Source organism: Dryobates pubescens, chromosome 9, assembly GCF_014839835.1.
Source record: "Dryobates pubescens isolate bDryPub1 chromosome 9, bDryPub1.pri, whole genome shotgun sequence".
Lineage (NCBI taxonomy): Eukaryota > Metazoa > Chordata > Aves > Piciformes > Picidae > Dryobates > Dryobates pubescens.
The window spans coordinates 26,348,168-26,362,586 of NC_071620.1; the positions used below are offsets into that span (position 1 = coordinate 26,348,168).

Sequence of the window (14,419 nt, forward strand, 5' to 3'; positions counted from 1 at the left end):
AAAGAAGGAGCACACAAAAGTGTAGAAAAGAGATGGAAGGCAGAGATCACAGTAGAGGGTTAAGGACAAATAAATCCATTTGGGAGTGGATTCATAAACTATAGTGAAGAAATTGAAGACTTTAATACAAGAGAAATCCCAAAGAATCTTATGCCAGAAGGCAAAGCCAGTTGTGAGTATCAGGTAACCACTGGATAACTGAAAAATCTTTGTTGAAAAGGACTTCAGGAGATCACTGGTCTAGTATTTGTCTCAAAGCACATCCATTTGAGGAAAAGGAGCAAAATAATCAGGAAGGGCATAGGGCAGAGTGCATCAGTGACAGCGAACTTCTTTTAGTCTGTTAAAGTTTCATTATTTTCACGGATATTTCATAGAAATTCAGAGTTTACCTTTGTTCAGCAACTGCTTTGCAGTACAAAGAATTCATAGAATCATAGAATCAACAAGGTTGGAAAAGACCTCAAGGATCATCAAGTCCAACCTGTCACCCAAGACCTAATGACTACTAGACCATGGCACCAAGTGCCATGTCCAGTCCCCTCTTGAACACCTCCAGGGATGGCGACTCCACCACCTTCCTGGGCAGCCCATTCCAATGGCTAACAACTCTCTCTGTGAAGAACTTTCTCCTCACCTTGAGCCTAAACTTCCCCTGGCACAGCCTGAGACTGTGTCCTAAATATCTTACCAGTTTGAAAGAGTTCTTAATATACAGGATATCATTTGTATCTTTCTTGGAACAGTTACCTCATGTGATGTATGACATCTGCAGGCAAATTTGCATGTTGACACCCTACTCACTACAAATGCTAATAGGGGAAGTATTAATGCCACTTACCTGAACAGTCTTGAAGTCTGTCAGGTTGTATATACCACACAGATGTGTAGATGATAGTATAGTTTATAATGTGAGAAAATAATTAATTGTCTTTACAAACTTTTTTAGGTTTGGTTTTGCTGTTCTATTTTTAAAAAAATATTAAAACTCTGATCATTTTCAGGAGTAGCACTCGCCTGCAGTCTCCAAATAACTCTAATTTAAACTGCTCCATTTAGTATTACATTTCCATTAGACAAATTCCTTGCAGCATTGCGGCTGATTTCCAGAGAAACGGTGCTGACATGTATTTCAGGTTTGTGTGTTATGAAACAGCCACAACCATTTTGTGTCCTATTAGATTTATGCCTCTGGAACAGATTTTTTGAAGTGAATATTCACTGTTTTAAGGTGTAACTGAAGCAGAAACATTGCTCTGATTCACCTACACTAGGGACTTGCTTTCCTATGCCTTAGACTCTTCCCAGAATATTTCTTTCCTAGAATACTAAATACCTGTAAAGTGAATCAATTTAATGGAATATCAGCTTCTCCATCAGTAACTCCTCTGTGAATTTACAGAAGTCTCTATCAACAGCCAGTCTGAAGTTTTGAATATTCCATTAATTTCTTTGGTCAGACTTTAAAATCCCTATTTAAGAACACATTTTGAAAAACAGCCACTGCTGCTTGACATTTCCTTTTATAATTAAAATTCCCATGGGCTTTATGAAAATACATTCTACCTGAATGATACTCAGAATAACAGACCTGAAATTAACAGTCTTTTGTGGGTTTAGCTTTTTGTTGGTGTTTTTTTTTTGTTGCTGTTTTCTTTTTTGTTTTAGTTTTGCTTCTTTTGGGGTTTTGCTTAGTTGGGTGGTTGTTTTTTTGTGGGCCTTTTTTGCTTTTTGTTAGCCTCTTGCATCATCAATATTATATACTGATCTTAGCCAGTACAACAACGATTATTTTTTCCTATTTTGACATCTTTTCAAGATCTTATGAGGCAAGCTAGTCTATTCTGGTACTTTTTTAAAGGGAAGTAGAAATCACTTACCATTCTTCAATAATGATTAGTTTTGACACATTAGAAGATGAAACAGATATAAGAAGAACAAAACATACTACAGAAACGAGACTAATATGATGAGAATGTAAATGAGAGCAGTAATGTTCAAAAAATAGTTTAATTCCAGGTGGTGTATGTATGATTAATTGAATTTTCTGGCAAGGAGAAAATTATAGAAAACGTAGTAATGAGTGTAATTGTACTCTTCTCTATTCTGTGGGAGATACTTGGTTTGGGGTTTTTGTTTGGTTTTGGTTCATTTGATTTTTGTTGTTTCTGTGTTCTGGGGGTTTGTTTTTGTTGTTGTTTTATTTGGGGGTTCTCATTCAGCCCCCTGGCAAGATTCAGTTCCAAGAGGGCCTTGGCCATTCTTGTTGCATCTCTACATTCTCTGGCTATCTCTCTATAATCCTCCCAATTGTTCAGACTTTTTTTCCCACATATTGTAGACCTCATTCTTTTTGGGTTTTTCTAAGAGCTCCTTGCTTAGGAGGGAGGAGGGAGGTCTTCTGCCTCCCTTACTTGATTTTTTTTTTTTTTTTAAGGGAATACATTTTTCTTCAGCTTGGAGGAGATAATATTTGAACATTAACCATCTCTCTTGGGCCTCCCTTCTTTCTAGAGCCCTAGCCCACTGGATATTTCTCCGTAGAGTTTTGAGGGCAAAGTTAGCCCTCTAAAAGTTCAGGTTTGAAATTTTACTTATCACCCTGTTTCTTTGTTTGTTGATATTAAACTCTAACATGTCATGATCACTACAGCCAAGATTACCCCCAGCCTTAGCATCTACAACCAGTCCTTCTTTGTTTGTTAATACCAGGTCCAGCATCGCACTCCTCCTTGTTGGTTCGTCAACTACCTGCAGGAGAAAGTTGCGCTTTCTTTCAGTGTTGTATGTCATGAGGATATTACTCCACAGACTTCTTTCCTTCAGGCAATGTATGTGCTGCTTTCACATGTTTTAAAACAAACAGCAATGAAGTATTTTTGTCTTTTGATTTTAATTTTTGTAAAATAGATCAGTGTGCCTCTTATTAGCATTAACCATTCTGTTCTGTTTACTTTACACCTCCAATCTATCTTCACTTCTCATTCTCCATATGAAAATCTCATGAAGTGCTATTAGAAGTTACACGTATTTTAATATCCTTCCAAAATGTTAGGAATGTTTTTTTCTGCTGCAATACAACCATAAAATACAAAAAAGAACTGGCAAATTCCTCTTATTACTTGCTGTTCATTGGTGGCAATACAAAGTGGCAATATCCCTTGCACCTAAAGAAAAGATGCAACTTCACCTCACTATGGTTATGTATTTTATTCATTTATTTCATGTAATTACAGGGCTTTCAACATTTATTCAAAATCTCTAGGAGTTTTCTATGTCACTGATACAAATGACTTCTTTTTGTGCATCCTTTATTCCTCCGAACTGAATATCTTTTTCCTATTGTTTCTGTTTCTATGAAAGCTTATTGATGAAAAAAATGCTTATAATTATAGCAGGTGCTTTAATGTTTTTAATCTTAATTCTTGTCAGACAACTGTTCCAAAATCTTATGAGCTGTCCTTTCTTTTAACGTGTTTTAATTATTAACAGTTTATTTGCTCTCTATAAAAATACCTCTGAAAGTTATTTCTTGTGTCATATTTTTAAGTGACTGCATTTTTCTGGGATCACAGTGTATTGCATATATTACATATATCACATAATTTGTCAATTAGTTACTGCTCTAGCTTGACACTTCATCATTTTATTCCCAGAAGCCAATATTAGTAACATTCATGGAGAGGGTAAGAGACAAACATTTTCTGTATTTTTTTTTAACATCTGATTGTATCTGACAGCCTTGGAGATTTTTGTTTTGTCTGTAAAATCAATGCACAATGATGTGTCCTGTGTACTTTGATTTCTAATAAACTGTGGTATCAGAGATCTGTATGTGCAGCATCCTGCTATGTGGTAATTATTTTTTTTACTGTATTCTGCCAGCATTTCTCTAAATCTTGGTGATTTGACAGAACCTGGCAGGAACCCTATAACTTCAGTTCTCCTGTTCTCCACAGACTCTTCACAGTTTTACAGATTAGGACCTCTCTTGATGGACCTCTCAAAGACAAATTCGTGCATTCATTGCATTCAAGTTGGTGCTTTAGGTAAAGTAGTATGAAATGATCTGCTTTTCCCTTCTCTACCATTGCAAAGCATTTTGGAGACACTCAGGAACACTACAACTTCATACTAAAAAAAATCAATGGTCTAGTAAACCCATACATCTATTTGATATACTGGTATATTTACAGCTTACAGTAGAAAGTATCTTCTAGTTCTCTGAAACAAAAGCACTTATCTTGATGAAAAAAAAAGGTTTCTTATTACAACTACAGATATTTTTATTATCCGTCTAAATAAATGTCCGGTACTTTATGAATCCCAGTGATCTCCTGATGCTAACATCATTTGAAAGCCATAACTAGAAATGCTTTGTTCTCTGTCTGTTGAGCAGATATTGAACACAGTCTGTCCAGCTGTTGAAATTAATACATAAATGGAGTTTTCTGACAGTCTTCTTGGCTGTATTTCTGAGTAGAAATTTCTAGCAAAAGCTATAATCCACACTTTGATTCACAAATCAAGACATTCTCTGATTTCTTCAATTCTCAATGTTTATTTCTCTTGGCAGCATTTATTCTTTCTTATTGAGCACAAAGACTTCAAGGATAATACTATCTGTCCTGTTTGAAGCACTGCTGGAAAACTTTGAAGTACATGGGTTTATTTTTTTCAACTGAAATTGGCTTTGGAACTCACAGAAGTTCATCCACCTATATTTTGCTTGTGTGGGGGCTGTGATTTGGGGTTTTGTTATTTTTGTTGCTTTTGCTATCAGCACTATGATATGCTAGAGAGAAACTTTAATTGAAGCACCCACAAATATTTTTACAACTTATTTCCTTTGACAATATGTCACTATTTGTGAGAAATAGTTATCGTTTTTCTTCCCCACACTCAACACACAATTCCCACTATCAAAATCACAGGATGGTTGACATTGGAAGGCACCTCCATATGTCAGCAGGTCCAACTTCCCTACTTAAAGCTGGGTCAGCTAGTGTACATCATTCTGGGCCATTTCCAGTTACGTTGTGAGTATCTACAAGAATGGAGGCTCTACAACCTCTTAGGAGCCCTGTCCCAATTTTTGACCAATCTCACAGTAGAAATATTTTTTTCTTGTGTTTACATTTGTTCATCTTTACTCATCTCCTTTACTCCATCTATGAGGTAATTAAATACACTGCTAATCTCCATCTGAGCACTTGCAGCACAGAAGGCAAATTGTGTCCTGGGCTTCATCAAAAGTATGGCCAGCATATCGAGATAGGTGATTCTCCACTCTGCTCTGGTGACACCTTACCTGGAATATTCTATCCATCTCTAGGCCCCCAAGACAAGAGACACAGAGGAGGGCCTTGAAGATGGTGAGAAGTTTGGAGCATGTCTTCTATGAAGACAGGCTGAAAAAATTGGGGCTGAAGAAGAGAAAGCTCCAAGGAGACCTTATTGCTATATCTGAAAGGGACCTACTGGAAGGCTGAGAAAAGACTGTTTAGAAGGGTTTGTTACAATAGGATGAGGGGCAAAGGTTTTGAACAAGAGCAGGGTAGATTTAAGTTAACCATAAAGAGGAAGTTCTTTAAAATGAGAGTCATAAAGTACTGGAACAGGTTTTCCAGGGATGTGGTTGGGGCCCCATCCCTGGTGACATTCAAGATTGGACTTGATGTGGCCCTGAGCAGCCTGATCTAGTTGAAGGTGTTCCTGCTCACTGCATGAGGGTTAGACAAGATAACCTTTGAGGATCTTTTCCAACCAAATGCAATATGTGAATGTCTAAAAATCAACATATAACATGCAATTCACTAAAATAGACAAACAGCAGATACAGGAATTAAGGAAGGATTTTTCAGATGGTACTATTTGTGCTGTCTTCTAAGATATATGAAATATGAAACACAAAGAGATGGGATATTGATTTTTGGACACTGAATGATTTTAATTGTTTCTGGGTAAACTCGCAGCCTTCTATCACAAACAGAAAAACAGTGAACAGTTAACTTAGGTGAAATCACACTCGTGGGGTTTTGTTTGTTTGTTCTGTGGAATCAGGGAATTTACACACACAGAGAAACCCCACCCTTTAGTCACAATAGATAAACATCCATAAATGGAACATAACATCTCAAGATAGTGTTTCTCAAAAAATAACTTTCTTTTAGGTTCTTTTATTTATTACTAAGTACCAAATACAGTATTTACCTATCTCAGAAGCAGTCACTGTGATGTTGTACCAAGGCGTCTCTTCTCTGTCAAAGATCTTGGCAGTCTTAATGGTCCCAGTACTAGCATCAATGGTGAAATATTTATCTTCTTCTGTGTTATGATCAATTATATATCTATGAAAACATAAAATAATAAATATTCATTGTAGTCTGTATAATCCAAAGTAACCAAAAGCTACATGAGAATATTACTTTCAAGTTTTTTAGATCATAGAATTTTTTTTAAAACATCCTAAGAAACATTGTAAGTTATGGAGACACTCAAAATGACATTTTTCACTTAATTCATAATATTATGCTAGCAGGTGATATTTTACACAGCAGTATACAATGCTGTCACTGGTAATTGCACATATATTTAGACTAATAAACCATTAAATGGCAAAGCAGCAAACAGAAAAGCATTAAGATTATTATTCTGCTTATTTGTTTGTTCCTTCAAACCAGTATACTCAGTTCTGATATCTGTTTTGAATTATGTCCCTGCCATGAAGTTGATGACATGACATAAGCTGTTTTGAACATAACTGTTAACAGAGAATAGTAGTAAAAAGAACTGATTCCCACAGCTGCAATTGACACTAGTCTAGAAGCCCAACTAAGCAGCCCTGCTTAACTCTCTTGGCTTCTGGGCACTTTTGCGTAGCAAAGAAAGTAAAAGGTTTGAAGTGAGTAATGAAAACAATGGGAGGGAACACAAAAGAAGAGACTGACATTTTTTTTCTCAAAGCTGGAATAATTACGACAGCTTTTAACAAATGAAGCAATTACAGGCCCTTTTCAATCCTTCTTCAATAGCTTCAGACTTGATGAAAAAAAAATAGGAAAAATATTCTTAATCTTTTATAAACCATAATTGTTTTTCCTGATAATCAGCCCTACTTTGATCCTGTGAAATTTCTAATATATGGAAAGCAAAAATAAGGCTATTAGGTATTTGTAGACAGCAGTTCAAAAGTTTCAAATTGGATTTAAATGAGAAGAAAATTGAAAGCAGTAAGAATACTTACTGTTTGTGTGTGTGTGTTTACAAAACAGTCTCTGAGTACAGAACTAAAACTAACAAGTATCTGTTCAAAACATAAAGATTGTGCAGAAAAAAAATAATCTTCTGTTATTGTGACTATTGTTAGAGGACACAGTCTCAAGCTCTGCCAGGGGAAGTTTAGGCTTGAGGTGAGGAGAAAGTTCTTCACAGAGAGAGTTGTTAGGCATTGGAATGTGCTGCCCAGGGAGGTGGTGGAGTCACCATCCCTGGAGAGGTTCAAGAGGGGATTGGACATGGCACTTGGTGCCATGGTTTAGTAGTCATGAGGTCTTGGGTGACAGGTTGGACTTGATCTTTGAGGTCTTTTCCAACCTTATTGATTCTGTGATTCTATGACTACCTAACACTTAATTTTCATAGGCTTTTTTTTTTTTAAGTCAATAAATTGGATGCTTCAGATGTTCCCAGATGCTTCCATATGACCAATCTATCAACTCCTTTTTCTTTAGTGACACATGGATCACTATCCCCCCACCTTCACTGAGGTGACCAACTCCCAAACCTCACTAGCAAACTGTCCCACAGGTATCAGCATGCTCTTTCTAGGTTTCTCTATAGCAAGCCCAATTGCATCCGCAGTTGTAGGGAGTGATAAGGTCTCTCCTTAGACTCTTTTTCTCCAGATTAAACAACCCCAGTTCTGTTCTTCTCTATTAATCCAGATTCTTTGTGTATCATATCTAAAGCAGCCATTTGCACTGCTGTTGTTCCCAGCCTTCATGAATGCCTCAGTGATAAAAATTACTGAAGATATTCCCATACAGTAGGAAAAGTAGAAACGCCAGTCTAAAGCACTTCTCCCAAATCCTATAAAAATATTTTGTACAAGAAATTCCCTTGGCAGAGCCACTCATTTTTGTCACATGGAAGAGGACATTTAGAATAAATTTCATTGTATTTACATTGCTTAAGATTTTTTAAGATTTTAAGTCTTTAAAAATATTAGCCACTGACTTATCTACACATTGAGAATAGAGACCAGGTATATCCATAAATAACCAACGATGCTGTACTTAGGCTTCTAAGTTTATTTCATTTAGTCAAAAATTTACTTTTGTCATGATAATAGTGAAAATAAAGATATTCATACCCTTCTTCTCCTACCCTTCCCTCCAGCTCTACTGAGCTGCTTTTCAATGCTTTGTCTAGACCAGAAGAAGCTATAGTGCAAGGTCTGAATTTCAAAGAACTACTTAAAAACAGAATTTTCACTTTTAATTCAGTTGATTGATTCTTCTTACTTCAAATGCATTCATTAAAAAATTTCTAATATTCATTGCTGATTTTCATTAAAAGATATTTACTCATGTCAATGCTGTGCAAATTAGAATACTTAACTATTAAATCAGCATATCTGATTTACATGGCACTTGTTAACAAAGCGACTTAATAATGAGACATACCTAGATAAATAGCTCTCCATAGTCTATTTATGTCCAAACCAGCAACAGAAATCAGTCTTAAAAAAACTGCTTAACACAGATCACAAATACAGAAAACCTATTAGTCACACTATCTGAAGAGAATCTGAGGGAAATGAAAGATAAAACTCTATCCTGCTAGCACTGGCAAATTCAACCCATGCCACCTTTTTATTAGGTGGAGTCAATCAATAGAAGGGCATTTCCAGCTTCCATCCAAGTCATTATTCCTGCTTCTGAACAAAGCAAGACCCTGGCTCCTGTGATTTCATTCCTCACTTCCTGTCTTTTACTGAAGCAGTGGTTCAGTGGCAACAGATATTCCCAGCATTCTTATTGAAATCTAAATGCATTTCTGTGAATTAGGAAATAAAGACAAATATATGAGCAAATGGGCCTTAGGCAGAAGGGCACTCTAGACATATAAATCAGTTATTAAAGCAGTCAGTCTCTAATAATACAGAGACAGATTGAAAACTGAGAAAGTTTTAAAAGGCACTGATGGAGTTTAAGAATCATAAAATCATAGAATGGTAGGGGTTGGAAAGAACCTCTGAAGATCATCGAGTTCAACTCCCCTGCCAAAGCAGGATCATCCAGGGCACGTCACATAGGAACATAAATGGTTTCCAAATCTTTTAGGAGGGCTTCTGAAGCTAAAACTTCCTCACATGTTTCAGGCCCAGCCAGCAGACAAGCTCAATGAAGCCACTCTATACAACCACATTTTCAGAATATTTCTCCCTAGACTATTCAATCTTAAAATAATATTAACTTCATTTTGTCACCTGACATAGAAGTAGCAGATTCTGTTACTATTCCAGTATGTCTCTCTCCTGTTATTGTGCCTTAAAGAAGAGAACTCAATTTTTTTAATAGTTTTGAGTTGGGGTTTGTTTGGGGTTTTTTGTTGCTGTTATTTGTTTGTTTGTTGTCTTTAATCAAGTCTTTAGCTTATCCTTTAATTATGCCATTTTTATTTATTATCCTATTTACCAACTGCAAACAAGAATTCTGTTACAAGTTCCTACCCTGGCTACAAAACTGCTATTGCTAGTGAATTTCTAATATCACATTTCAGACAGATCTGGATTCACAGGTCATAGTACCTCTTTGGGCTGTTGTAATGCGACACGGGTAAACAGCCAGTTCCCTAATAACAAAGTGAAACTTATTACCAAGAAACACTTTAAAAAGATCATGGGAAGAAGACAGATGCTCTGCAAAACCACTTACTCACACCACCTAATGATGTCAGTTAGAAATCAAATACCATTCTAAGAAAACATGCTGAGTCAAGAATTTAAGCAACGATACCTTCTCAGAAAGAGATGCTCAGAGTATAGAGATATGTTCTTCTTCTGAAAAATAACTTAGAAAAAGAAATGTAACCAACAACTGCATAGGGTGAGGAAGGGAGGTATATCCAGATATACAGTGAGAAAACTATCAGCTGCAACTCTCTGTATATGACCAGCTGGAGAGAAACAAGAAATGGCCCATGGTGGGACATTATCCTCATGTATGGCTTTCATCTTCTCTCTGCCTCCTCATGAGCCTAGAAACCAGCAGCAGCCCCTGGAAGCCAAATGAGACAGCAGGGAGACATTCTATTGCCATCACTGTCTTGCACTACACTACCTCTCTTCCAAAGCCCATTTATTTCCCCATAGCTCAAACAAACTTCTCCAGGAGAGAAAAGCAATTATGAAGTGCGAGTCAGAAGTCAGCTGCCAATACAATGGGTAACCAATTTTCTCCCTGCAGCGTGTCTAGTAGATTAAAGACACATTAGATATCCCAGAGCTCCTCAGCAGAAGACTGCTACTGAGATCTATAGCCTTCAGTCATGCTTTCCAGTTGTAAAAATGAAATACATTTGAAGACAGTTTGGAGAATATAATCTCTCTGTTTACCATTCCTTTGCTTTTTTTACAGGCAAGCATAGTGTAACAGAGACAAACACAGAGCACTGGAACAGGCTGCCCAGAGAGGTTGTGGAGTCTCCTTTTCTGGAGACTTTCAAGATCCATCTAGATGTGTTCCTGTGTGACCTGTGCTGGATTCTATGGTCCTGCTCTGGCAGGGGTGTTGGACTTGATGATCATCTTCAAAGGTCCCTTCCAACCCCTAACATCCTATGATAAGAGTTGGGCAACAGTAGGAACGTTTTTCTAAAAACCACTAGTTTTGTGAAAACCACTCCACTGAAAACAATCAGATGCATTCAGAAAGCTACAGGGATCACCAGGAATGTGTGTATGGGTAGATGGACCCAAGAATCACCTACAGGAAAATGGCAAGGTTTCAATAGGCACTACAGCGGACCTGGGACGCTCCCAATACACATATGTAACTTGCCAAATGAAAGCTGTTTTCACCCCTAATCTCCACAGAAGACTTCTGTGTATGGATTCGGGAAGAAAAATGTTAATTTCTAAATAAGTAAGTATGGAGAGATTTAAAAAGAAAAATATATTGAAATAAAATATAATTAAAGTATTTAATAACCATGCTTGCTGTCATATGTCATGGGAAACTTTTAAGACCCACTCGTGCACCAGATATTATTATAAAACATGACTTAACTCCGATCTTTTCACGCAGTGAAAGGTTTTGATTTGGAAACCAACTACAATTGCCACAATGCAACGAAGGGTGATTAAATTTTCATAAGTGTTCCAACAAGCCAGTAATCCCTGGGAATAAATTCAAATTTAAGATGTTTTCCATTGATTTAGCATACAGCTTTTCAAGCAAATACCTATTTTTAAAACTACTGAAAAAAAACCTTAATATTTAAAAAAATACAGGATGAAAGTTAAATATACTTTTAATGTTTTCTATGATTCTTTGCTTTTCATATTTGAAAAGAATAATAAATATTTTTTTCAAAATATAGCATTTTAAAAAGTTTTGGAAATGCATTTATATCTATTTGAAGAAAAAAAAAAGAAGCTAAAAATAAAATTTGTTTTAAACATCCCAAATTGCCAACCAGATAGTGTCTGAATAAGAAACCTCTAATGTGTTATTACAGAGGTTCTTTTGGTGGAGTTGAAAAAGTAAAATACTAGTACAAGCACTAGCACAATGTCAGTGCCCTCTGCAGACTGCTCCACTCAGGAATGAGCAGAAATCACTGATGAAATTGTAGTGAGGAAATAAGGACATAAAACCCTTCAGCTCCCTCTCTACTTATAACGGTAGAGGTTGTTTATTACCTTGGGGTTTAGCTCAAAAAACTTTTTACAGCAGACTTCCCTCCAGCATTGTTACTTAGTGGTAACTACTCTACTAACCATTATTCTGGTTATGAGAACCGTTCTTGCCACCAAAACAAACAGTTACTTAATCAGGCAGTGAACAAACCACAGCACTGCATCTCATTTACTGGCTGGACAGCCAAGAAATGGCATGGTTACAACAGTGTGTTCCTAATGTTTTATCAATATGACACACAGTAATGAGTGCCCTCATAAAGTAGAAAGTACACACAAGTAAGTAAGAAAACCTGTTCAGCAAATGACTGCTACATAGTTTGTAAACTCATAGCATTTGGAGATGTATCTGAGCCATTTGGCTGTGGAACAGCTACTCCATTACCCCACACAGATCAGCTGTGCAATTCCTATCTGTAGCTATCTTCCCTGGAGATGGTGAGATCTGTGCTTTCTGAAAAAATTACATTGAAACTTAATGGTTTCATTTTTATAATCACTATTTTTATTTGAATGAACTAGGAATTGTGTAGAAATGAAGAGATGTTATCTCATTACACTCAGACTACCTTTCAGATTCAGTTAGGTTTCAGATGAGCAGTGAAGGCATTTCTTGTGAAACAGCACAGTAGGACACAAGAGTGCTGTGTGCATGCTTCTGAGAAAAACAGCCTTTTCTGAGCTGGTCCTTTGCTCACCACCATGAGCAGAGCATGGGGCAGGACCCTTTTTATGGTGGGGTAGCAACTCACCTCAACTGGCCTGGTCTGCTTCTCAGGTTGTGTGTCACTTCCAACACAGTTTCCCAAGACAGGGCCAAATCTTGAAATAACACAAAGCTATTCTGCATAGTGTCAGTGTTTGTGTTTGAAGTGAGGAAAGAAGGATTAAAATTATCTATTCCCAAGCAGTCTTTCTCCTCCCTCAGGAAAAGACTCAAGAACAAGCTGAGGGCAAATCAACCCAGCTTGGTGCCTCTTCAGAATCCAATGTTAGACCAGGCCTTAGAAGATCAATGTTTTCATAAAAAGCCTGCACACTGGCTAATGACATTCTCTGTCAGTTCCACCAAGATGAATAAACCCTGGCTAGGAGTGAACCCTGCCACAATATAATGATATGTCAATAATATCTGAACTGCTGCTGCCCTTGCTGAAACTGTCCCACATGCAACTAAGGACTGTCTCCTTTCAGAGATTCATGATTAAAGATTTGCTAGCACTATTTTTTCCCCATTGAAACAGAGAGAAGTGGAAGAAACAACACAAAAATAAATGTCAATGGAGTTAAAAATAGGATAGACAAAGGTGAGGACATTTTTTCTCCTCAATTATTTCAACAATACAAGTATTTAATACTAATGCTTCCCATTTCACACAGAAGATCTATTTGTGGCCTTCTGACCCCTTGTACAAGCTGCTGCTTCTTTGCTTTAACCATGGCTGTCTTAGACCTTCCTAGACAAAGCTTTTAGAGCCACAGATGGTTGAATTATAGAGGAACCAGTCACTTGCTTTTCCTACCCCCCAACTGCCGTGATGGCTAATCTGTCTCACTACATTAGCTGTTGTTTCAGAATTATAGCTAAAAGCTACAGGCAGTTATTTATAGCAAAATTTTCTCATGTATGTTATGATTTAGACATAGTGGCATTTTTACAATGGCATTAACTTGCCACTAAGATATTATATATATTGATTGCTGACACTAAGTATTTTGATCCTTAGACTCTTGGCACAAGAGAAACAAAACCCTTATACTTTCCTTGTTCTACAGAAATTGTCTCATCTTGCCAAGACTATCACACTTACTGTGCATGTTTGAACTCAAGAGAATAAAAATGTCTGATTAGATTAAGGAAAAAAAGCTTTCCAAATACATACTCACAGATTTCCATATATATATAATATACTATTACATCATGAAAAGGAATAGCATCAAATATGTTTTCACAAAGATCTTTTTTGAAACATTTTAAATCCACTACTGCCTTTGAGACAAATATTATTTGATAAAATTCTTATACTGCATGCCATTTTAGAAAATAGCTCACCCTACAAGTGAAGGCAGTGAAAAATGTCATTGGACCCTATTAACAGCTGAAAACATTAAAACAATAATGTGTTCAAATCTCAATTTCAGAGTGTCCAAGGTTAATGAAGTTCATATATTACTTTTCATGAACGCTTTTTTCAAGCTTGTTGTGGGAGTATACCCAGCTTGATTTCATTCTTTAATTCAGACCTATTACAAAGCCAATTCTATTCTAAGATCATTTTCTGGTCAGGGCAACAACACAGAAATCCTTTTTCTCTTTTTAATGAGAACTTATTTTTTTTTTTTTTTAAAGACTAAATATTTCCTTCCTAGTATGATACATGTAAATATAGTTTTCAAATGATGTTGTAACTGCTTGCTTGTCAGCACTTTTCATTGCCCTACAACCTGCAACTGGAGACGAAGTGACACATCCTTAGCAAGATGCACTGACAC

General features: G+C 36.6%; 1 protein-coding gene across 5 annotated transcripts in view; it reads right to left on the bottom strand.

Moving 5' to 3' along the window:
• The window catches only part of CDH18 (cadherin 18), a 153,816-nt gene that overhangs the window by 19,014 nt on the left and 120,383 nt on the right, over positions 1 to 14,419 (bottom strand). For all 5 annotated transcript variants that reach the window (XM_054164472.1, XM_054164469.1, XM_054164471.1 and 2 more), the window contains exon 9: positions 6,214 to 6,350. In XM_054164472.1, coding sequence (XP_054020447.1) covers positions 6,214 to 6,350 — 137 coding nt within the window. The remainder of the gene's footprint in view (positions 1 to 6,213; positions 6,351 to 14,419) is intronic.